Source organism: Homalodisca vitripennis, chromosome 2 (assembly GCF_021130785.1).
Source record: "Homalodisca vitripennis isolate AUS2020 chromosome 2, UT_GWSS_2.1, whole genome shotgun sequence".
Lineage (NCBI taxonomy): Eukaryota > Metazoa > Arthropoda > Insecta > Hemiptera > Cicadellidae > Homalodisca > Homalodisca vitripennis.
Genome location: NC_060208.1, coordinates 18735947 through 18760949, shown reverse-complemented (window position 1 = coordinate 18760949; position 25003 = coordinate 18735947). Strand labels below are relative to the sequence as shown.

Below are 25003 nucleotides of genomic sequence, written 5' to 3'. Positions count from 1 at the left end.
GGAAACAAAAAAATAAATAATTACCTTCCCTTTATAGTAAATAGATAATCTGAAAAAGGCTTTCAATTCAATTATAGGAGAAGCGATGGCTCTAGACAATTAAGAAAATATTATTAAACACACTGGTGCAGCTACGCTGAAGGCGTTTTGCATTTTACTATGAAAGTTGTTACATACAAGTCATTGGCCGTTCAAAGACTGTAAGATTAAAAAATTTACCTAGCACAGTAAAACGAGAAAAAAAATTATATCCGCTTTTACGTTTCCGTTTTCTGATCACATTGATGTTGATTCTTTGGCGTTAACATTCCTTTTAGGTTACTATCGCCTAGTTGCGTATACACGTGTTTGATTTTCAGTTGAAAATATGGATAAACCCGTGGTTCTTGCACGTGTAGTGAAGGTTTTGGGACGTACTGGATCCCAGGGCCAATGTACTCAAGTGAAGGTAGAGTTTATAGGAGAACAAAATCGTCAGATCATCAGGAATGTTAAAGGTCCAGTCAGAGAAGGTGACATCCTAACCTTACTGGAGTCCGAACGTGAAGCCAGAAGATTAAGATAGTTAGGATATTTTTTTATGTAAGTATGATTTGTATTTGACACTTTCACTTCTACACCAATAAGCTATGCATAAATCATATTCTCATTTTACTTTTGTGTTTCAAGTTGACCTTTGTGTCTACTAAAGTAGCCTATACTAGGTAGACTTTCCCAAATAGATCTGAACTTCTACTTGCTGAAGTAAGATTTTAAAAATAAATATTATAAGTCCTTGTATCCCTAAGGTGTAGACATTTGAAACTTAAATAGCCTAGTTTTTTAGATAAGGGATTCCTGAAAATGTTTATTAAACTAAAACTAAGCTTCTATTTAGAGAACTGCAGTTCCATATGGGGTAGTGATAGGCGTTATTTAACTTAACAGGATAAACAACAGTTATCCCCTCAACGTATTGCAAGAGACTCCCTGTTATTTCGGCAACAGTATAACAACGAACAATAATTAAACTTTTCTAAAGACAGTCGTCAGACTCGGAGCAAAAGAGGGCTGCAGTATATGAAACTGCCACCACCACAATCTAATCATCCGTATTCATGATTATCTAAATTATGAAACCAATATGACAATCCAATTTACACTAATAGGTATTTCAAATTACAGTATCGTGTTAACTGTTTTATATATAAGAACGTGGTATCAATTTATATTAACGTGACCATGGAAAGGTACGTTCACTTTTTTTTTTCTGAAAACTATAATTTTTCATGAAAACAATATTGAAGAAAAATTCGTCGGCAACGAAAATCAAAGGAGCTACGATTTTTTTAAATCCTCTGAAAACTCCGTTTTTGACAGTTTCCTATAACTCCGCGTCTGTTCAAACTCAGTTTAGCCAGATTTTAAAAACCGATTATCATACCAACAACGAGAAATTGAAATTATCGTACTTTCATATAAAATAATCGTACCAAACACATTTAATGAAAAAGTATGTTATGTTCGTATAGTAAATTATGTTATAATTAATTTTTGGTTTGTTACTTGTATAAATTTGTCAAAAATCTTTCATGGTACGATAATAACTACCGGTACCCATCGTGTATCTTACCGGCACATAAAATCAATGAAATTATCGTACCTTTACGATAATTATTGTACCTCTGGCAACACTATCCATATTTGACAGTTTGGTAATACTCTGCGCCTTCTCAAATAAAGAAGGGACGCCATTTTGAACTACCGTTGTTCCTCCACATCTATTCATAACCTCCTAGTTCAGTAGTGGTAATGGCACACCTTTGTGTTGGATGTTCGGTATCTCACGTGGAAGCAATTCGTAAAGACGAGTCTGACTAATACGTTAATCCTGTCAACGATGCCTGCCCGCTGCGCACTGCTTGCTCTTTTAGAAAAAAAATTAACTCGAGCTTGCAAAAGTCGAATCCCAGATCACATGATGCCCCTGCTCCTTAACGCAATAATGTCCGAAAGGCATAAATATAATACAATAATATACTTTCCCCCCCAGTTCATATGCACCCGTGATAATAATACTTGGCTATAAATGCCCAACCCATGAAAAAAAGTCCATTTTCCATGGTCACGCTAATGTAAATAAATACCAAGAACGTAATATTAAACTTTTAATTAAAAGCTAGGCTATGTGTAGGTGTATTTATAAACTATGACAAACAAAACCGTGTAACATTTAGCTAATTTTTATTTCTTTGACAGATAAAGTGTCTTTACAGAGCTTTTCACACAAATAATACACAATAATAATAATATACATTGCCTTTGTGCTCACAGTACTTTGGTATTATATATTATTTTTGGAACAGCTTTTCTTACCAGGAATAAAAAAAAACTACATTATTTGAAAGAACAAACTTTATCTGACTTAAATTACATGTCATTATTAAGATCTTGTTATTGTTTTCTGCCTCTTGAAAGAAAACAATGTCGACAAGAAGTTCTTGTTATCACCCGATCCTTAGAAGGTGATTGTTTGTTATATATTGTCGCAAAATGATTGTTCCGTTGATAAGTTAATTAAGTTATCATAAATATGTTACTAATAATACTAAAGTTAAAGATAACCTTTATGAGTGCCCATGTGATCTGTTCTTGAATTTGGGTACTATCTTGAGAGGTGTTTTTTTGCCAGAAGTGCGGGGTGCCAATGTAGTCCGCTCTGATGACTACCACCAGGTCACGTTGGACGATTTAAGGTTAGGAAAGTGCCGCTCGGAAATGTTCATGGGCTTCAGTGTGCTACCACCCTGCACTTCTGACAAAAAAAGAACAACATCTCACAAGATAGTATCTAAATTCAAGCTCCGATCAACCAGAGTGCTTGTAATTGTCGACTCGTAACTTTTTATCTTGAAAATACGTAGCCTGTGCCTAGCCTAATAACAAATAGTAGATAGGGACAGAGTGGCCTTCTCACCAATAAAAGCTGACTGTTTTCTTAGTTACCTACTAATTAACCATATAATTAATTATTCTAGTATGTACTTGGGTAGACATTAATAAGTGGCCTACACTTGTTATTTGGTTGCTTTTATTGAATAGTTTGACTCTTTTTATCCAAATAAATAATTCGGTACTACAACTTATTTAACTTAACTTTCAATTGTTATAATATCGAAGTAGTAGTATACTATCAAAATATTTGATAGTAACAAGTGTAGACCACTTATGAAAGTCATTAGACCACATATTGTTCGACCATGTTAATAACTTAGTAGTAGAATTAGTTCTCTAGATAAAATTAGATGAATGATGGATCAATCCTAAAACTACAGTTGTTTGTTAAGAGTTTTGGGTTGGAGTATATAAGCGGCCACCATCATAATCTAATCAGGGTGGTTAATTATAGTCATTTACAACTAATTCTTATTAGCTCTTTTTAATGTAGCCTATTTAATAACAATATTGCTCCAAACTAAACAAAGTAATATCGTTGAAGGTCATTAAAGGTATACCTTTTATAATCTATAACGGTGGCAAATGTCCACAATCCTGTTCTCCTTTCAAACCTTCCATCGTCAATAAAAACTTTAAACAAAGAAAGTAAAATCATTTGTATGGTATTTGAGTTATGGATGCAAGTACAGTGGTGATGTACATGTGTTATTGTGTCACAAACTGTTAGGCATGTTTACCCTTTAAAATAGTAAAATGTAATTAAATGTTACACATAGCCTAGATAGTATTGGTACTTTGGGATTATACCGACCACACCAGTATGAAGAACACAAAAATATAAATTTATAGAAACAAACATGATAGAACGAAAAAACAACTGTTTAATTACATAATTACAAGCATTTCCAGGTATTGTGATCGGTATTGTTGTCGCTGTTATCTTATCTTTCTCGATAATCCCGATTAGGGCAGGGCGCGGCATCACATGATTTGCACGGTACATAATTGCCTTTTCATTACAATTCAATTTATATTTCTGATCAGCCCCTCTAGAATTTGATATTTTACTGATAGGTACTATCTCGAGGGATGTTTTTCTTTTGTCGACATCAGCGCTGATGGCCGGAGGCACTCGCATATTGGGTGGCGGAGTGTAATCAAGAATAAAAACAAGTTTTGAGTGTTTTTCAATAAATAGTTTAGTTTTAGTTTGGTAATGTTTGTTTTTGTTGAATTTTTGTGTTTGGAGAAATGTAGAGGTAAAACACGGAAGTACAACAAAGCGACGCACCAGCTGAACGGGCGGTGAGACTCTGTAATCACGTTATCTACTAGACCGCTCGACTTTGACTTCCGTCTGAGGGTGGGGAGGGGTTTGCAATAAGACAATTCCTGTTTTATGTTGACGAAATATTGTTCTACGCTAATCTAGTAATCAGTAGAAGCAAAATGTCAAATAACGATTCATGTCTGGGTGTGGTCGGTATAATCCCAAAGTACCATAGTATTATATTCTTGACTAGCAGGTACTTGCGGCTTTGCACGCAGTTATCAAAATTAAAGCTCTTAAACTATTTAGTGAAAGCATTTATAATGTAATATGATGGATACCTATCAAAACTTATTAGAACTAAATCAAAACTATTAAAACTTTCGCACTCTTCATTTATCAAATTCACATAGAGCCAATTATACTATCCTGTGCAAATGATGGAAAAAATTGCATGCTGTAAACATCTGATGATACTATGCTTCCAAGGAACCTCTGATGCACAGTGTAATTAAACGATTCGATACCCTGCATTGTTATATTAAAAATAACTCGCTGAAATTCTTTCTCGCTGTTTATTTGATAAACATGGTTACAGGTGCAAGAATTTGCACAATATTTTGTTGTTCCAATTTAAAAAACAGATCTCATTGTATAATTATCAATTTAGGTTTTATCCCCTTTCTTGTCTTAATATGAATTAATTAGTTTAAAAAATATTGTAACTTTTTACTTACTGAGTTTGTTTATTACTTTATCTATGCTAACATTCTAATCCTAGTAATATTATAAAGGCGAAAGTGATGTTATTTGTTATGCTTTTACATGTAAACTATGCAACAGATTACATACTGAAATTTTAAATGGCCATTCTTAGCATCCCTGGTTATGATATAGGCCTATTCTTATTTCAAAACTCCTCTGGGCTAAGTCCCACTGGTAAAGTCTTGAAGTTGCATTAGAGTAAACAACATTATTAATTAAAAGAGCCTTTTAAATGCAATCCCTGTTTTGTGTAAACAATGTTTTATGACAGCACGACCACATGTTAAATTAATAACCACTATTTTCAATTTATATACATAAATTTATAATCTTGTCATTATAATGTTGCCTTGATAATGACAATACTTCTTATTTCCACCTTTTCTGAAATGCTAGCACAGAGTTAGAAGATTGAAAGTTTTAGTCCAAGAAATCTTATATAGCTGTACATTTTACCAAATATTAAGTATGTAGTGCTTGGTCAGAACTGTACTGCAGATATGAGTTTAGTCAGATAGTCACAGTTTCTATCTAACATTACTATACCTGTCTTCTAAGTTGTCTTTTGCCAGAAGAACAATTCATAGACCTGTGTATGTATTGTTTTAATCAGGGAAAAGAAGGCAAACTCAAGAATTACTAAGGCCAGAATAATACTACAATAAATATAAATTTCTTGATCAAGGCAATCTCAATAGTTCTTGAAAATATAATTCACTCAAAACAGTAGTGCTCATACAAATGTAAAGGCTACAAAATTGTGTGTGAAGCCTAAACATTTCTAACATTATCTAAACATTTTCCTTATAAGTTTTGTTGCATTTATATAGTATTATAAATCGCAAAAGGGTCTTATAATTTTCTTTTGTAAGACTCAAACAACTATAGTAGGTAAATTTAGTCTATTTTAGGGTATTTACATTTTTATTTATAATTTCTATCTAAAATAATTTATTTTACAACAATGGCACTCAAGCAACCAAAATATTTGTTGTTTCAAAATGTTTTTGTACAAAAATTGTTTGTATCCGTGGAAATTTTGGTTTTTAAAAACTTATAAAACGTTAATAATACAAATAAATTTTGTTATTTTCAAATAGCATTTTTATGCGCTGATATAAAAATTAGTTGGAATTATATTTTATAGCTTTTATACTCGTATAGTGGTGAGGAAAAGCTTTTATTTATTTGCAGAAGTTGGAATTTTTGTATGAATAATTCAAATAATTTTTTCATTCCTCACAAAAACACTTCTCTTTCAATCTACAAAATATGCTATATATTAGTATTGTGATCTACATTAAATTTACTGTAAAAAAACAGTGTATATCAACTAATTATTTATTTAAGTGGGAGTTCTATTTTTGGTGATTTTCATAAAAAGGTTTGAAAATGCTAAAAGCAGCAGGACCATTTTGAACTAACTTGGCACAAGATCTAGGGTTAAGTATAACACCATATATAGCCTTCTATTTCCTGTGCAAATGATGGAAAAAAAACGCATCCTGTACACAGCTGATGAGATTATGCTTCCAAGGAACCTCTGATGCACAGTTTCGAGATTTAAAAAAGTATTTTCATACTTCTGTTCAAACAAATACAGTTCAGGTAGATTTATTCAGTTAAATGTAATAAAGTATTGATAAAATATAATAATATGACCTAATTCACATTGATAATTGAAGTGGAGGCAGATAAAAAGGAAATTATCTTTCAGACTCACTGTTTCCTAAATATTAAAATGTAGTGGTTACCAGTATTATGTATCTTAAAACCTAATTCAGTCTGATAGTTTTTGGTCAAATAATTGAGTTTGAAGTTTTTGGTCAAATAATTGAGTTTGAAGTTTAAATCTCCCTCAACAGTGTGATATAGAGGTCATAGTGAAACCCGGTTTAAACACAACTTGTTGCCTCTAAAAATTCACTCTGTTAAAAAAAATAGATTTCAAAGTTCATCAACCCTGGATATCTTAAAGCGATCAGTCACTAGTTGTTTTTTGTCATGTTTTTAAACAATTTATTGCCATCATAAATCAGATAAAGGTAGGACAAATTATATATCAGATTAATTGGAATGTTTCTCAGTTTAATTTTATGTATTGTTTATTGAATAATAATGCTTAATAAGTACGCACTGAAAGTTGCAACACAAAAGTTAGTTTGCGGATTTTGTCTTCTACTTTTGTTCAGGAAAAAATTTAGCTACATTTGCATTCAGAATGTATTCCACAACAAGACCATTGACTTCAAACATCTGTTTATAACTCTATTGTCCGAAGAAAGATGTTGATTGCAAACACGGTTAGTGGCGTGTGTGATGTCAAAGGACTGGAGTTTCAACTGGTCACTAGTATTTTGTTATTTTTTATTTTATTATAGACTTGTGGTTGTGTCAAGTAACATCAAACTGTTCATCATGAAATTTGCCATCAAGTTGTATTATAATGTGAAAGTTTAAAAATATAATAATCATAGTGAAAGTGTGAGAATGTTTGACTGAATATATGGGTTTTTTTGAACAGACAAAATTTTATTATTTTTCTAAAAGATAAAAATTGTTTTAGGAGGTGGAATGTGTTTTATGTTTTGTGTAAAAAAACGTTTTGAAGAACATTTTGTATATATTTAGAAAAGTTAAAAAAAATAATTCCTTAAGTTATTTATAATGCATACTTTTAGAATTTACTTTGCTCTCTTTTTATTCATTTGCAATGCCGAAAAGCTTAAATTGAAATACAAAAATAGATCAAACTGCATATAAGTGCTTCTTGCAATTTACTGAAAAAGAAAATATGTAATAATATATACTTTACTTCCATAATAAACATTATCCAAAGGTTTGAATGGTGATGTGCACAACTTGCAAAATAGTGCTTGATGTTACAGGAATTTCAACAGCCAGATCCAGGGTTTTGTGATTCAGGAGAAAGTATGGTGACAACTAAATATACTTACATTTATAATACATTCACAGTCTTCCTTGGAACAAATAAAAATTTTTATTTTAAATCTAACATAAAATCCAAATTCCTTTACGCTTACACTTTTTTACTCAACGAAAACAAATTTCTCAACAATTGTATATCTTCATTCAAAGAATGGCATTGAATTATAGCTTGAATAAACAAAACCATATCATCTACAAATGCTCTTAGTTGTCCTTTCAGATTCAGGTCGTGAAGTAACTATAGAACCAGTCTAGTTTAAACCTCGTTACTCTTGCTGCCTCCATCGTAATCAAGAGAGTTTTTTTTTTTTTTTTTTTTACTAGGTCAAAAGCCTTCTTCAAATCTTGATAAATAAGCCTAATTTAGTAGAACATTTTATAATAGTTTACTAATAGAATTCAAACTATTATAAATTATGTTGGATACGTTAACAAGAACTGGATGGAGCTTAACTCGACATTCACATAATCATCCCTTGCCACCATAGCTACATTATGTGTAACTTAGATGCTAAATTTCCCTTTTGGAATTATTCCAAAAGAACATTTTAATCTATATTTACTGTACCAATGATGTAAAAATTGCATCCTGATCAAGTGCTGATGAGACCATGCTTCCAAGGAACCTCTGAGCTACAGTTGTACATATTTTGTTTTCAAGTTAACACATTGCATTGCTTCATTTCTGTAAAGTGGTTTTTTGTTTCAGGATACCAAAAAAAAAGAAGATTTAACATGGCAGTTCTCTAAAGGCCTGAATAAAAACATCAAGAAAGAAAATGGCTTTTGGTTTTTTTTTTAAGAAACTTTTATGTGATTCAAAATCTAAATAAATTAATCTTGTTGATCTTCTGAGTTTGTGTTTTTATTTAATTTTGTTGTCACTATGTTGTTTAAAAAAAATGTGTGTGTTTATTAAGATTAAAATGTTGAACATTAAAGGGAGATACTAAAAGTCATGAGGAGTACTTTTATTTTTTTAATCTAGTCTCTATTCTTGACAGAGTTTATTGTTCCTCAACCGATCTCGTTAAGGAAACAATACTTTTATCAAGGAAATATAATATTAATGTTTAATAATATGATATCAATTCATTGTTCTCCAACAAAGATCTTGTTAAGGAAACAATGCTATCGAAGAAATGTTGCATTCATTTTTAAATATGATATCAATTCTTGGTAGAGTTTTCTTCAACAAAGATCTTGTTACGGAAAAAATACTTTATGAAACATTAACATTATCTAAATCACCTGATATAATTGTTTTTACTATATATTTTTAATTTTTATCTTACACATAAGTAATAATTGTGTGTGTGTTATGATAATGGTTTTTAATGCGAAACCAAAGTCTCAAAATTACATGTTTCGATGAAATTCATTGGATTTATATTATACTACTTCCACAATAATAATTATTGTTCAGGTTAAGTATATTAAGCAATAATTTGAGTACTTTTTATATTTTGTAAAAGTTTTTATTATCATTTGTGAAATTTCATAGAATACTGGTAAATAATGATAAGAATATTTCACAGAATTTTGTACTTGTGGAATGTTACTGGCAAAAGGGGGGTTACTCTTGTGATTGTAGACAATTAGTGATTTGCTATTGTTTATTAATGATTGAGTGCCATGTCTGGTTAATTAGACATAACTAAGATCATGATTGGAGGGGGAGAAAGTGTGTTGGGGCATGTTTACAGCATTTCTCTATGCAGCATCATCTATTATTAGACACTGCCGTTTGAGACCTAAGGTGTTCAATATTAGCTATAAAGAAATAATCTACAATTTTTACATCCATAACAATTTGCAACCTTTTTTAGCCTCATTTAAAAAAATGGAGAATGCATCCCAACACTGGTTTGTTTTTTATTTTTATATGTAGATGAGAAGATACATGTTTATGTTCTGAATAAGAATAAAGAATAGGTGTGTACTTATTATATCTTTAAAATAAGACTTGGTAATTCTACAAACAACACTAAGGGTGTTAAAATTTTTCAAGATTCAGCAAAATTGTGTTGAGGTAAAACTCGTCATTTTAGTACGCCCACTAAGAGCCAGCTGGTACTGATGGTTATCTTTATTTTTGGTCGTATAATTATGGAAGATTTCTCACTGAAAAATACAATTGCCTTACACCCAAATACATTTTAGTTTATATGTAAATAGTATTTGGAGAAAGTGTTTAGAGTTTGTTCTTATGGAGTTGCTAAAATCAAGATGGCCGCTAGTACAGCCGGCCATGAAGCAATCCATTCCACAGACAACCATGCTGCCACAATTGGGTTAATGTACGAGGGATATTAGAAAAGTAAGGTTCCCTATGCCGCCGAGACAGAATGCGATATGATGGGAGAAATTTGGCAACACTGTCTTACTCATCAGCTGTCCCTCTCTCTATCCATACCACTCGCTACATCCAACAGTGCCAGCCTACCTCCCTTCGAAAATGGAGCTCCCTATCGTTACCGGCAGATGCGAAATTCGTGCTGTGATACGTTTTTTAAATGCAAAACAAATTTAATCTATTGAAATTCATCGTCAGTTAATCGAAGTTTATGGGGAAAACTGCATATACGTTCAACACGTTCGGAAATGGTGTAGGGAATTCAGTAAGGCTGCATGGAAATTCACGATGAAAACCGAAGTGGACGGCCTTCAGTTTCGTCTTTTGGGACAGGAAGGGCCTGCTTTTGATCGACTTTTTGCCTCATGGAACAACAGTAAACTCTGACAAATATTGCGACACATTAAGAAAATAGAGACGCGCAATCCAGAACCGGACAGGAAGATTGTCCAGTGGTGTGAGGCTTCTCCATGACAACGCTCGACCTCATGTCTCTCACGTCAAGCTCAAGAACTGCTGACAAATTTTGGCTGGGCTATTGTGTCCAATCTCCCCTACAGCCCAGACCTAGCCCCAAGTGATTATCACTTATTCCCAAAATTAAAGGAACATTTGGGTGGCCAACGCTTCAGTACCGATGATGAAGTCAAGGAAGAGGTTACTCGATTCCTCAAACGATTGGCGGCAGAATTCTACAACATGGGGATAGAAAAGTTGGAGCATCGTCTACAAAAGTGTTTGGACAGAAACGGTGATTATGTGGAAAAATAGCTTAACTTTTAAGTTTTAAATTTATGTATAACATTAAGTAGAAATATAGAGCTGTCTATTTTAAAAAATCATGGGAACCTTATTTTTCTAATACCCCTCGTATTAGATCTGGGTTGTAAGTACCTGTATCACAACATTTAAACTATGTGAAGAGAAAGTCTGCTTTATTTTAGGAATATTTAATTGTTACATCGTAGAAAAACTTTTATAACATTAAATGGTTTCCTTCATAACATTTTCATCTGACAAGTTAGTCGTGGTTATTCTACAGCTGGTAACTAAATTATTTAATGTGGTAAAGCTCTATATGAACTTCGACTTTAAAGTCAAGAACTTGCGTTGCTATATGAATTATACCAATTAAGGTAATGTGTTGGGTATCATTTATGTTAATACAAGACCACGTGATAAGAATGGCGTGCAAGATACAACGTAGTACCCATATAAGACAATATTTAACTTTATGAGTTAAGATCACCCAAACACAAGTTTGAATGATCTCAAATCGGAAGTTTCGCATATAAACTCAATTAAGTTGATCGTAGAACTTATACAGAGCCTTGTAACCTGATGTCTCATCATACTAAACAAGTGTTTATTTAAATTCAAGCCATTATTGTATTATAAGTTTCGTACATAAAAACTTCACGTTCTACTTAAATTAATGTACTTTAATTAGGTACTAAAATGTTTGGAGACTGCTCAGATTTTTTTCTGTTGCATTCCAGAGACTAATCGAATATGCAAAACATATTCGATTATAGAATGAAAACTATCGATAATAAATCCTAAATTCCTTCATAGGTGGGATTCATTCATTCATTCGATGGATATCGATACCACATGATATATTAAGAGAGGAGTTGTCAAATATTTTTACTAAAAATTTCTCATTGATCTCACAAAATTGCGCATGCTGTTCTCAAGCCAGAATTATACATATAGGCTTCATAGTACTTTGTTTGCCATCATGCATTTCGGTTTTATATCTGCTTCTATGTAGATGAATTATTTATTATTTTATTGCTGTACCTGATGTTTTTGACAATTTCGTCATCATAAAAATAATGTGCGTTTTAAGTGTAACAATGGGAACACTGGTCGAGGGACTTCAGCCTCTGGAAAGTGGCTGGTGGTCATTCTTATGGCTTCCTGAGTTGCCAAAATGGAGACGTAAACAGCTCCACATGTCAATTAAGAATTATCTCTATCAGATCGCATGTTTGAATTAGTATTAAGTAATACATTGCGAAGACACTCCGGTCGTTAACCATGATGATATTAACTGACAGATCAGTGAATAGCTTAACAATATAAAATACATATCAAAACATGTGCAACATCATAATTTTGTTTAACGATCAAATTCACATAGCTCCTTTGGGCTTATGAAGTAGGCCTCCTAACCTGACGGGATATGATAATTCAGATATTTCTTTTGGGCAGTAAAAAATATACAAGAACTCATTTTTATATTTTGTTACTGCAATTACCAAAAACCACGTGTTTCTCACAGAGGATATTGCGTTTGGCAAAATTGATAAAATGAAAGAATGTCCTTATTGTCATTTATTTGGTTTTAGCGCAGACCCTATAATGTGCAATCATTCACCTGCTATGTTGGAATTGTACTCCGAAATTACTTTTGGTCTTTTCATTTTTTTAGACCAAAGCCTTACTTATGTTTCACGCTATGGAAATTAAATATCACGATGTCTAGCTACTTGACCACCATCTCTCACGCTTGGAAAGTAGCCTCATCGACTGAGGACTTGCATCTGTTCCTAAGTTACAAGTTTCAGGTGTTTTACATTTTTGTAGTGAACCTGTTCCACGCAAGCCCTTGACATATTATTGCTCATGTAAATGTATGCCGAAGGGAAAAATTATCTACGTAAATATTGCAACTTTCTGTGATAAGTCTCACATAATTTCAGGATTACCTTGTATTCGTACAGAAAAAAGTTCTATTGGTAATCCATTAGGTAACGTACAAAGTTATTGATACCGAGAGGGTTTGGTTTTCATAGAATATACTGCCTCATAGTGGCAAACGGAATCATCTGCTCAAATATTGATAAGCATTGTGTCTTATCAATTCTAAAAGAGATGCTATCTTTCCAAATTTGTTCGCCATTTTATCTTAATACACTGTAAGGTCATACAAAAATTCACAGGTTTTGTTTTTTCATAGTTAGGCATTTCGTATAAAAACGTGTTCCTTGAAATACAGCTCTTTGAGGGAATAGCCCACACTTGTTTTTTACGCCCAATACATCCGTATTCTTGTGTACTTCATGTAGGACATGATTATATTTATTCTGAGAAACTGTTTTAACATGTCTTTGACTACTATAGTTTTGTTTGTGTTTGATACAATTTTTTGTGTAGGCCTAGTTGCAGTAGCAATTTTTTTTAAAATATTTTATTTATTTACAATCTGTTCAATTTGAGAAGAACGATAAGTAAATATTACATACAGAAACAACATTAACAATTAAAATTGAGTTAGATGTTAATCATTGTTAACACTAACATAATTAATACAAGAACCTAAAAGGTAGATCCAGGATAGCAGTTCGTTGGAGTATGTACACATTTTTAGAATTATCAAGTAGATTTACCGCAAGGTGGTTTGGATGATCTTCTAATCTTGAAAGATAAATGCGACTGAATTTGGTTATTTCTTCTTTGACTGTTGGGATGTTCAAATCTTGATGTAACGTTTTATTGGATACATACCATGGCGCTTTTGTAATTTTTCGTAACAATTTTGATTGATACCGTTGTAGTATCTGCAGTAGTAATTTGGGCGAGCATTTTTCAGATACACACCTTATAACTACTGCAATTGACGAAAGCCTTTCGGCTCCCAAATTTTCAGGTTCATGGGGTGGACCTGCGGGAAGAGAATCAAAATACGTTGACATATTCCAAGCATCAAAGGAGAAGCCTGGACATCTAAATTCCAATTATTTTCTTCTTCGTCTTGTTCCACAGAGGAGAAGCCTGGACATTCTTCGTCTTGTTCCACGGCTTAATTTTATTGAAGTCAAGATCACGCTCTTCGTTGTCTATCTCTTCAATCTGATCCCTTTCTACTGTCTTCGACATTAATTGTCCAGTCTGGTCTGTATTTAGAAGTAAAGGAGGACCATCTTCTTTATCATCTGACAACCCTTCTAAAATGGATAATATATCATCAAAAATATTGTCAACAAAGTCAATCAGGTTATCTGAAACAAGATACAAAAACAATAATTACAATATTAAATATAGAACGGATTTATATATGAATCAGAAAGATCAATAAGAAGCTACTTTATAAAACAAAAATAATTATTGTTATCTTTCCCAGAATATAGTCCTAAAGTCGTCTGAGACGGACATCATAGTTCCTTGCTATCAGTATCACTGTCAGCAAACATTTTTGTCACAAACATATCAGGATAGTTCAATAACTATTCAAAAGTATATTTGATTATTTTCAAAGCATTTTTAATTATTTACCTTTAAAGTTGTAATTTCCAGCTCGTGTGGATGTGCATATTCGTGATCCTTCATTATCGGCTTCTGCATTATCTGAATGATATTAGAGGAAAATTACTATTCTTTTAGGTGCTAAACAGGAGCTTGGTTTAAACAAAGAACATATTCTTATATGAAATATAAACTCATGTTCCTTTCGAAGAGGACAGCCATTTGAATTTGATATATTTAATAACAGCTGCTGTCTTGGCATATGTAAAAAAAATTAGGCATGCGCGCCACGTTAAATTTGCTCAATTGGTGTCGCCTGCTACCGTATCTGTCAATGTTAGGTTTGTTATCTGTCAAAATTGTATTGGTTATTCAATATTGTTTTGATTATAGAGAACTATAGTATTCAGTTCTAACTAAGCGAGTCTAAATAGTTAAAATATTAAGCGTTTGTGAAATTAGTTTTTAAGTAAATTACCAAATACATTTGCGACATGAGGTCTTATTAGATCTTAGGGTGGGTTTGGTAAATATTGCTTCTTTGAAGTAAAACACAATGAATGGCCCAAGATCTAGGTAAGTTATTTTCATTATTATAAATTATGCTATCATCTTAACTGTAATATACAGTGGATTGTTAAAAATAAGTTTGAGTAGTCTGAGGACTACTACTAACTACATGAATTGATAAATATTGACTAAGTAGGTTTTAATATTAGAGTTCTAATAAATTGGTACAAAAGTAACTGATTCCATATAATTATCAAACAATCTATTGTCAATAGAATGATTTGACTCATTTATAAGCTATTTATTTGAAAATGTAAAGTAATATGACAGTTGCCTACACACTGTTGTACTGTGGTAGCCTATTGTTTGGACCGGCACAAGATGAAGAAATTCTAGAATTACACTGCAAAATTACATAGTACTTAATTATGAATATCACTAAACAAATTGTAGATTTAGGATAACATTTAACATATATACAGAATATAAAATTGTTTGCAAACATTACCCTTGTATGTTGGCTTTGTATACAAATCTGTGATGTAGGCTAGAATTTCATTATCAGTGCCTCAGATAATTGGTATAAGCAGTATTACAGGCAAACCGTTTACAAAAAGACCCTGCGTGATTTGAGTTGGGTAAATACCCCTCCGACGCTGTGATGCCGCCCTCTCCCAGTATCCCCACCACTTCTCAGTATTCGCTCTATTGGATCATCTGATTGACCCAACTCAGTCGGTCTCGTTCACTACTACGATTCGTTCAGTTGAACGGGTCAGTACAGAGTTACTGAGTTTTCCCGCTAGAGCGTGTTATACCGGTCATCGTGATGACGGAACAAAATGAACGACTGAATGTAATGAACAAAAGAATCCGCTTGTAAAAAGTGTTTGAAAAGAGGAAGAAACAGCATATCGTACAGTGAATGGATAGATATATAACAATAAATGTATTGTTTGAGGAATCTAGTAAATATATCTATTAAAACTGATTAAGAAAATGTAATCGTAAGTTACCAGATACATTACTAAATATTTTAAATGTTATTATAATCAGTGGACTTGGTTGATTGATATGCCTTTGATTTATCATAAGTAATGTTATTCCCTTGCAAATGTTTAAAAAAAATTATGATTTAATTTAAATAAAATTAAACAGACACATTCCTTTGAAAATAATTTATTTTTATAAATAACAAGATGTTTTATATCCAACCGATTAATTTCCCACCACATTTCATAATACCCAGACTCCCTACTCCCCCAGTTCGGATAACTCAACGGCTTTATTCTTAATCGGTTAGTAGTAAACGAAAGGAACGACTGAACAATTTTGGGACCTAGTGTAACTTAAAGCAATAAACTCTATACTTTTAGTTAGTTCCATATGATAAGCTATTCTTCGTGGTTAAGGGTTTAAAAATGAACTTAATTATAATATGTAAGTTTTAATGATCATTAAAAATAATATATCTGATTTGGAAAAAATATCAAATTTATTCAGTTGGCAGGAAAAAGTGAACGGGTTTTTTTTAAACACTCTGATCCGGATCACTCGTTCATTTAACTGACCCGTTCGAATTGAACGGGTCAAGACCGAACGAAACATCTCTATTGGCCACTGCCACTGCGCGGCTAACCTCACAACAAAATGCAAGCTCCCTGGATACGTCTATGGCTTCATGGGTCTGTTCAATTAATATTTTACTCTTAGACTGCGACACATGTATAGGCCTACACACAAAAATATAATATAGTTATAGAGCAAGTAAAGTAGCTGCAGTGGAAACAAAACTGTGCGAGCGAGACACAATCCACACAGCCGATAAACAGATACAAGAAGGTGCTGGTCCCACTCCCCACCACAACCCCCCACCAGAGAGGGGTCCCTCTTGTGCGGTACTGCTCAGAAATTTGCTTCTGCGCCGGTTTCTTTGCGAACGGTTTATCTATAATAGGCTGCAGTTCTGTATTATAGGACCACCGTAATGAAATAGAATGTAGAACTAAAATTATTTATTTACTGACAGCATTAAAAGTCTAATAAAAAAAAACTATCAGTAATAAAAACAATAGTATTAAATATAATTTTTTAATATGGTCTTTACCAACAGCAATTGATTGACAATAATGAAAGTAAAGTTAGTTGATCTGCGCCAAAAAAACATTCTTATGAATGAATAAACATATTTTTAATATAGTTTTCAGTGATTCAAATTCCTCACATATTTGAAAATGTACAAACAAATGAACCCTTATCAGATAACTTCAGGCTGCTTCCATTCTTTTGAAACATTTGTCTAGTTAGTCTACCAAATTGTTAGATTTTATCTCTGTTTTAAGTGAAATGACAGTTTTTGTTTTGGTTTTTTGTATGTCTTGTTTCATCTTTGACTCTCGCCTCCTTACATATGTCTACATGAAAGTTTGCTGCATTAGGAACCAAATCTTAAAATCAAACAATGAGAATGCAGTTGAACCTTTTGAAAGATGTTCACAAATATAACAATAATTAATCAAGTTATTAATTATTATTAAATGTTAATGAAAACAATACTTTTCCAAATTGTTTATTTTTTGGACGAGGCCTTTCGAAACCGAAGGTTTCATCATCAGGCGACTCGACAAATAAACCTTTGGTTTCGAAAGGCCTCATCCAAAAAATAAACAATTTAAAAAGTATTGTTTTCATTAACATTTAGTAATATTCAAATAATTTTCCAATTGCTCCAAGAGTCTTCAATCAAGTTATTGTTTTCAACGTTCATTTTTAATAGTTCTTTTCAATTTATAAATAGGATGTAAATCAATTATAATGTTATAATTGCATGTTTTAATGTACATTATGATCAAATGGATATTATATTGTGTTTTAGCTTCAATGATGGATATTGAGGATAGAGTACAATTATAAGCGGACCCAGTTTTTTTATATAGAAATTATCAAACGATATTTAATTATCATACGCTTCAACCAATAGTAGTTAATTTGAACAATAACTAAATCTTCTCCATCAACTGTACATACATTTTCATATTCTACTTAATTTGTTCTATAAGTAACTTCTTATAAATGAGAAAAAAATAGTTAATGTTAGAAAAACCACATATAAAATAACACTAAAAAATGATTTACTGTCCTTAGTTTCAAGATGTTTGTTTTGTTATTAAGTTATGTTTTATTGAAATTACATCATTATTTAAATGACATTTTTCTTGTCATCTGTCTTAATTTTATCGTTTGATTAATAGTTATGGTTCCTTTATTATTTATAGCATTACGTATTTGTTAAACTATTTCTAATTTGAAAATGTGACTTTAATTCAGTATTTTAGGTACGTTGATATTCATTGATATTTATTCGATATATTAAGTACCTATCGATAACTAATAAACGATATAAAAACCGGGTCCACTTATCTTATTCTGCCCGATTTTGATTACAGATTTATTTCAATTTTATTATTCTGGTTATTTTGGTGGCATGATGTAAACTGCAGCTGTAATGTAAAAAATAGCAGAGTACATGAGTCTAATCAACAATCATTACGATTTTTAACTCTCTTGAACCATGAAGCAAAATAAAAATTTAAAAAATTGTTATATGTGTTTAAAAAAAACCAAGCTGTCCAGGACAGTTCACTTCTGTCTCGGATTTATACCTCCCAGTTGATCCTACACTGGGTACAGCAAAAACCGATTTGTCACTTAAATCTGGGAAACCTTATTGATGTCCACCACATCTCTAACCGCAAATGTCGAGATAATGGTGTGCAAGGTTAAATCAATAGGTCTAGTCTACTGTGGAGAATGACTGTTGAAGTTTCTGGGGTTCCCTAAGTGTTAAAGACAGTTGCTAGCTTCAACATGAAGGATTCCCTTCCCACTTTGACTGGAAAGGCTGCTACAGAGCTAGCTAGCCTCCTCTCCTTCCCAGGAGACATGATTTAGATTAATGCCCAAAATCCTTTGTCATGGATCACAATAGGATTGGCACCTATCTCCAACCTTACCCATCCAGAATATCCTGTCACTCGGGAAGTAGCGCAGAAGATTCTTTTAGAACTAAGTTAATGTCTCAGCTTCTTGTCCTATGAGAACAAAAAATAAAGTGATGTAAGCTCAGAGCAAACTGCATTCTTATTTTGTAAGAAATGTCTGTGGTTGATGTAAAAAAGCATTGTGTAAATGTAGTTTATACTTGTAATGTGAGTAAGCTAAAACATTTGCCATCTTCTATTGTACTAAAAACAATTTTTTATATGAGTTTGAAAGCCTTTGCTGTTAAGAAAAATTTTATATTGCAAACGTATTTTTCCTGAAGTATTTCATAAAACTACTTGTGAAACTTGTTTAAATTGCTCTTCTTTTACAAGAACTTGAGTAGGCCTATTATGGATTCAGCGGTTCTGTCAGTAATATTCTGAAATAATATCTAACTAATCGAAAACTTCCAAGTTCATTTAACTCTTAAGTTCATTCCCTTCCATAAAACACTATTACTATTGGAAAGTAAGTCATTTAGAGGCGCTAAAGTGATTTGTATTAGGTACAATGTTCTTTCTTTTTCATATAAATTATTTGCCATCAAATGATGATGCATCTATCGTTTTTTTTTTTTTGCTGGAGGCACAATTCTGACCATTTCAAGTAGCTATCAAGCCAATCTGAAAATGGCCCTTAACAATTCCATAAGTAAGGCCTGCTCTTGGTTTCATCCCAACAGACTTATTACTACTAATTCCTCGTATTAGTTCAAAAATCAAGTGTTACAGTTCTAAACCTTTGATGATTTTAATATATTAACTTCCACAAAGAATTGTACATTTTTTGGTGTTACTTTGGATGATAATCCAAGGTGGGAAGATCACATCCATTCAGTTAAATAAGAAACTAAATTTGGCATGTTACCGAATTCGTAAATTTCAAGATTTGATGGATGTAAGAACTATAATCTATTTTGAATCAATAATGAGATATGGAATCGTTTGTTGATTATCTTTTTTTTAAAGAGGTTTGAGTTCCGCATGTTTAAGATTGCTAGGAAAAGAGGTATGTCCAAGTGACTGACTAATAATTACACTAAGAGGCGCAGCTATGAAGTGAGAAACAGTTTTTGCTAAATCAAGAGAAATTTCATCCCATTCAACTGTTTTATTATTTTTAAGGGATTTAACAATAATTTATAAAACCTCATCAGCCGTAACATTTGCAACGTCAAAATTAGGCATAAAAGATTTATCTCTGTTAGTCACGTTCTTTACTTACTTTAATGCCTTACTGCATATATAGGAGATATTACTATTTATTTAGAAATAACTGTAAATTTGTTATTAAAAATAATAAACAATAATGTTCAATATTTCGGCGGCATTACCTACTGCCACATCTCCTAGCATTATGACAGGAAAATTATAAGTAACTTTTTACATTCTAACTTTTATTTCATTCTCAATTCCCAGCCTTACTCTTATTTCCTACTTTACTCAAAACACTACAGTTAGTCATTCATTAGTCATTGGTTTTGAAATTTTACAAACTGCTCTAAAAATAGTGTTATTTATTCTTTTATAGTCAATTTATTTTTGAATACTCTGTGAGATATAGCTCTCCTTCTGTTTACTCTCTATTAACGTTTTAAATGCAAATTTTAATGGGTTTAGTACAGGAAACCACTGTACTAAAGCGTAAGGGATTAAGCAGAAATGATTTTATAGCTAGCTTACTGACAGTGAACCACGAAATTCTAACAGGAAACGAATAACTTACATATTGGTGAACATTATTGTTCTGGATGAGGCTGTGCATACAAATAAAATGGTTCGTATATCTCTGTACCTCAGTTTCTTTAAGCTAAATAAATAAACAGCTGTAACATTGTACGGAATAAAAAATTTGGGTTAAACTTGTAAGCAGACAAACTACATTCTACAATTCATTGTACATTCATGAGGTTATAATGAATAACATTTTGTGACCAACCAGAAGAACATGTCAGAAAGAGTTTGTCTAGTTATCAGTCTAAATCTGTTGCAATATATGAGACTTTTCTTAGTCATTTGTCCTTGGGTTTGAAGCAGGTAAATCTCTCTTTACATGCTGTATTTTAGTTAAGTTTATATTTCTCAAAAACATGTTAGAACTATTTCAGATTGTCAACACCCAATTCCAGTTATTTTTTTTTATTGGCTTTCTATTAAAATAATTAAAGTTAAAAATATATGCAAGATTAACGGTTTACCATTTTGGCTTTTTCAAAATAAAGGTGTTTTTTGTTAATTTGTCAAAGAGGCAACCCAAGCAGGTGAAGAACCAACAGATTTTGAGGTGTCATTGGAAGATTTTGTTGGTGCAATTAAACAATCACTACTTGCCCCTGATAGCCCCTCCCCATGGTATAATAATTACAAACTGAGTAGAAATAAAATAGTAACGATGGGTAGACTAAGAATTGGACATGCTTGGGTTGATGAAACCCTATTTAAGATAGATTGTTGTTTCACTCCGTTATGCCTCGGATGCAATGCAGGTTCCATAGAGGGTCTTCAACATTTGGTCTTTGATTGTGTGCAATATAACGACTTCAGACATGAATTGCTCACTAAACTGAAAGCGAAGAAAATAGATCCACCTTATATGTTGAAGGATCTTTTAACGAGCTTTGATATGGAAATAATACTGGAAATTGTGAGTTTTCTTGAATCTATAAATAAGGTAATATAAAAAAAATAAAAACACAAACTAACATAACTTAAGTCTTGAAAGTGATGTTACATACAAGAATGTTTATCGAGGTTCCATGCTCAAAGTAAGCAGAACCTGCTGAAACTCAGCAAACAAGAAGAAAGAAAGAAAGAAAGTCATCAGAACCAAGTAGTAAATATTAATGAAATGCTTGTGTAATCAATACAGCTGTTTGTGTGGTTGCTATTTTTGGTACACAGCAGGTCTAGTTATCATGCAGGTAAACATTCACCAGTTGCATTGTTCAATCAACCTATGAGAGAGGCTTCACATATGTTCAATGCAATTTAAACAGTGACACCATTAAACCTATGTGATATTGCATGATCGTTCGTTCAGCAATTTTTACAAAACATAATTAAAAAACAGTTTTGTAAATATTATTCGAAGAAATACTGATCCATGATCCTCACCTGTTATTTTATAGGGTTGTATTATTCCATTTATAGTTATACAAGTAAGAATGTGTTCATTGTATGAATATGGGCCAATAAAAAATATCGATTACTAAAACATTAACTTAATCCACCTGCATTTTAAGAGTATGGTGTCATTGAGAACCATTACAATTACATTAATATCAAAGTCGGTACCACACTAAAGGTCGTTGAACAGAATTTAGTTTGGCTGGCTCTTAAAAAAATGTCATTTAGAACATCTACAATTACATTAATATTAAGCAGTACCACACTCTAGCTCATGAACAGAACTTAATCTTGAATGGCTCTTAAGAGTTTGGTATCATTGAGAACCATCACAATTACATTTATATCAAGCAGTACCATAATCAAGCTCATGATATGGCTCTTAAGAGTATGTTGTCATTGAGAACCATTACAATTAAATTTATATCAAGCAGTACCACACTTAAGCTCATGTAACAGAAGTTAGTCTATATGGCTCTTAAGAATGTGGTGTCATTGAGAACCATCACAATTACATTTATATCAAGCAGTACCACACTTAAGCTCATGTAACAGAACTTAGTCTATATGGCTCTTAAGAATGTGGTGTCATTGAGAACCATCACAATTACATTTATATCAAGCAGTACCACACTTAAGCTCATGTAACAGAACTTAGTCTATATGGCTCTTAAGAATGTGGTGTCATTGAGAACCATCACAATTACATTTATATCAAGCAGTACCACACTTAAGCTCATGTAACAGAACTTAGTCTATATGGCTCTTAAGAATGTGGTGTCATTGAGAACCATCACAATTACCTTTATATCAAGCAGTACCATAATCAAGCTCATGATATGGCTCTTAAGAGTATGGTGTCATTGAGAACCATTACAATTAAATTTATATCAAGCAGTACTACACTTAAGCTCATGTAACAGAACTTAGTCTATATGGCTCTTAAGAATGTGGTGTCATTGAGAACCATCACAATTACATTTATATCAAGCAGTACCACAATCAAGCTCATGATATGGCTCTTAAGAGTATGGTGTCATTGAGAACCATTACAATTAAATTAATATCAAGGTAGTTATCACACTCAAGCTCGTGGTACAGAACTTAGTCTAGATGTCTCCTGAAAGTATGGTATCATTGAGAACCATTACAATTACATTAATATCTATGTCGGTATCACACTCAAGGTCATGTAACAGAAACAATACAATTAATTGGAACACATTAGCCTTGTAACTGGCACAAATAACGCCATTCTAATATTTATTTCAATTTCAGTTTGTTCTTCTAAATTTAGTTTTGTATACTCTAACCTTTATAAGTTCTACAACCTTTATAATCGTTTTATGTTTGTAACCATTGAACTATAGTTTAAAAATATACAATGTGTTTCTAAAGTTTTGGGACAACTTAAAAGTGAAACTGAAAGCATTCGTACATAACTATGTTTCATACTCTTCTTCAGTCAATGAGGAACTGATAATCTTTAATCTTTAAAAAAAGAATAGGTCAATTTGCTTGTTTTAAGAGCTATACTAGCCATCTTATATTAGTCCCCTAAGAACAATGTTAAACTTCAAACGCCTTTACAACCTTATTTTTGCAATATATTTTTTAATAATATAATCTCAAAATTTTGACTAAGGTTGATGGTAGTCTCACTTTTTAATTTCAAGAATGCAATTAATGAGAAATGAGCTTTAAAGTCGTTAAGATCTTGTGAAGAAATTGTGTGGTGTAAAACAGCTTCCTTGAGGCAATGGTCTCAGTTTGAGGTTATAGAGCAGCCTTGTCTGCACGATTAAGGGACAACTCAACGGAAAACATCCCTTCTGACTCAATCAGATCAAAGGCAGATCTCACGTGTGGCTTGGATCATCAAATTGAGATGGATTTTGTTTTAAAGGTCAATTTGTACAATGTCGATCCTACGATGGCTCTTCAATAAATGGCATATTATTATATCAATGTCAATTTATGCTTTCTGTTTGGTCATGACCTAGATAAAGAAATGTTATTGTTAAAGTCCACCATTAAAAAACAATTTAAGTAATTGTCTATGTTTTGAATTAACGGAGAATGAGTGTTTCGTGTTTTAATATAAACACCCACCTCAATAAAACTCTTAATTAAATAGATAGGATTTAAAGCTTGCGTTAAATACAATCATTTCAGATTTTTATTGCCAGTTGGGAGTTATTTTAGGGATCAAGTTCACTGCTATTGCTTTCATATTATATTTTGGTCATACTTTACAATGTTTTTGTAAATGTACCTCTTTTAATTTGTTATACAACTTTTGGAAGAGTTTCCAACACTTACTGAATTCCCACTTCTCTTTCCACAGCTACAGGTCCCATGGCAGCTCGTTGGACAGGTGGGCGGAACACCAAAACTCACACCGGAACAACTCTGCCGTGAGCAAGATGCAGCACCACTTCTGGGTGACCAAACAGACAGTGTTCCGCAGGCTCGGGAAGAAGGAAGACGACTGTATTGTGGCGAGCGATGCAGAACTGGACGCCAAGTTGGATCTTTTCTTGTCCATACAGCAGTCCTGCATGGTCCTACAGGGCATACTCGAGGAGTACCAGAAGAAGAGCAACTGTGAGTACATTTGACTTTAAGGGTGTAATTGGAGTGCCGATGGCCAAGCGGTCTAAGTCGTTGGACTTTGAGTCTGAGTTAGAGATAGCGCAGATTCGAATTCTGTCTGTGACCGTTGCACTTTTTATCAGTACCATCGACCTCGTACTGTATCGACTCTCCCCTTATTCTGTTTGATAAGATCCTCGC

General features: G+C 32.5%; 2 protein-coding genes and 1 non-coding gene across 3 annotated transcripts in view; all 3 read left to right on the top strand.

Moving 5' to 3' along the window:
• The first annotated feature begins 268 nt into the window (after positions 1-268).
• Positions 269-8776, top strand: LOC124353625 (40S ribosomal protein S28). Its single transcript, XM_046803549.1, has 2 exons — positions 269-582; positions 8631-8776. The coding sequence occupies exon 1, from the start codon at positions 368-370 to the stop codon at positions 563-565; it is 198 nt and encodes a 65-aa protein (XP_046659505.1). The 5' UTR covers positions 269-367; the 3' UTR covers positions 566-582; positions 8631-8776.
• Positions 4639-4711, top strand: LOC124356381. The gene has a single exon (XR_006921864.1). It is a non-coding gene; the product is annotated as a small nucleolar RNA SNORD42 (small nucleolar RNA).
• A 6063-nt stretch (positions 8777-14839) lies between the features above and the next one.
• LOC124353624 (islet cell autoantigen 1-like protein) overlaps positions 14840-25003 on the top strand; it is a 31131-nt gene continuing 20967 nt past the window's right edge. The window contains exons 1-2 of the mRNA XM_046803548.1: positions 14840-15104; positions 24555-24814. Coding sequence (XP_046659504.1) covers positions 15085-15104; positions 24555-24814 — 280 coding nt within the window. The 5' untranslated portion in view covers positions 14840-15084. The remainder of the gene's footprint in view (positions 15105-24554; positions 24815-25003) is intronic.

What these genes read in the sequence shown, in the direction of transcription:
- LOC124353625 (XM_046803549.1), top strand. Translation starts at nt 368, where the DNA reads ATGGATAAACCCGTGGTTCTTGCACGTGTAGTGAAGGTTTTGGGACGT.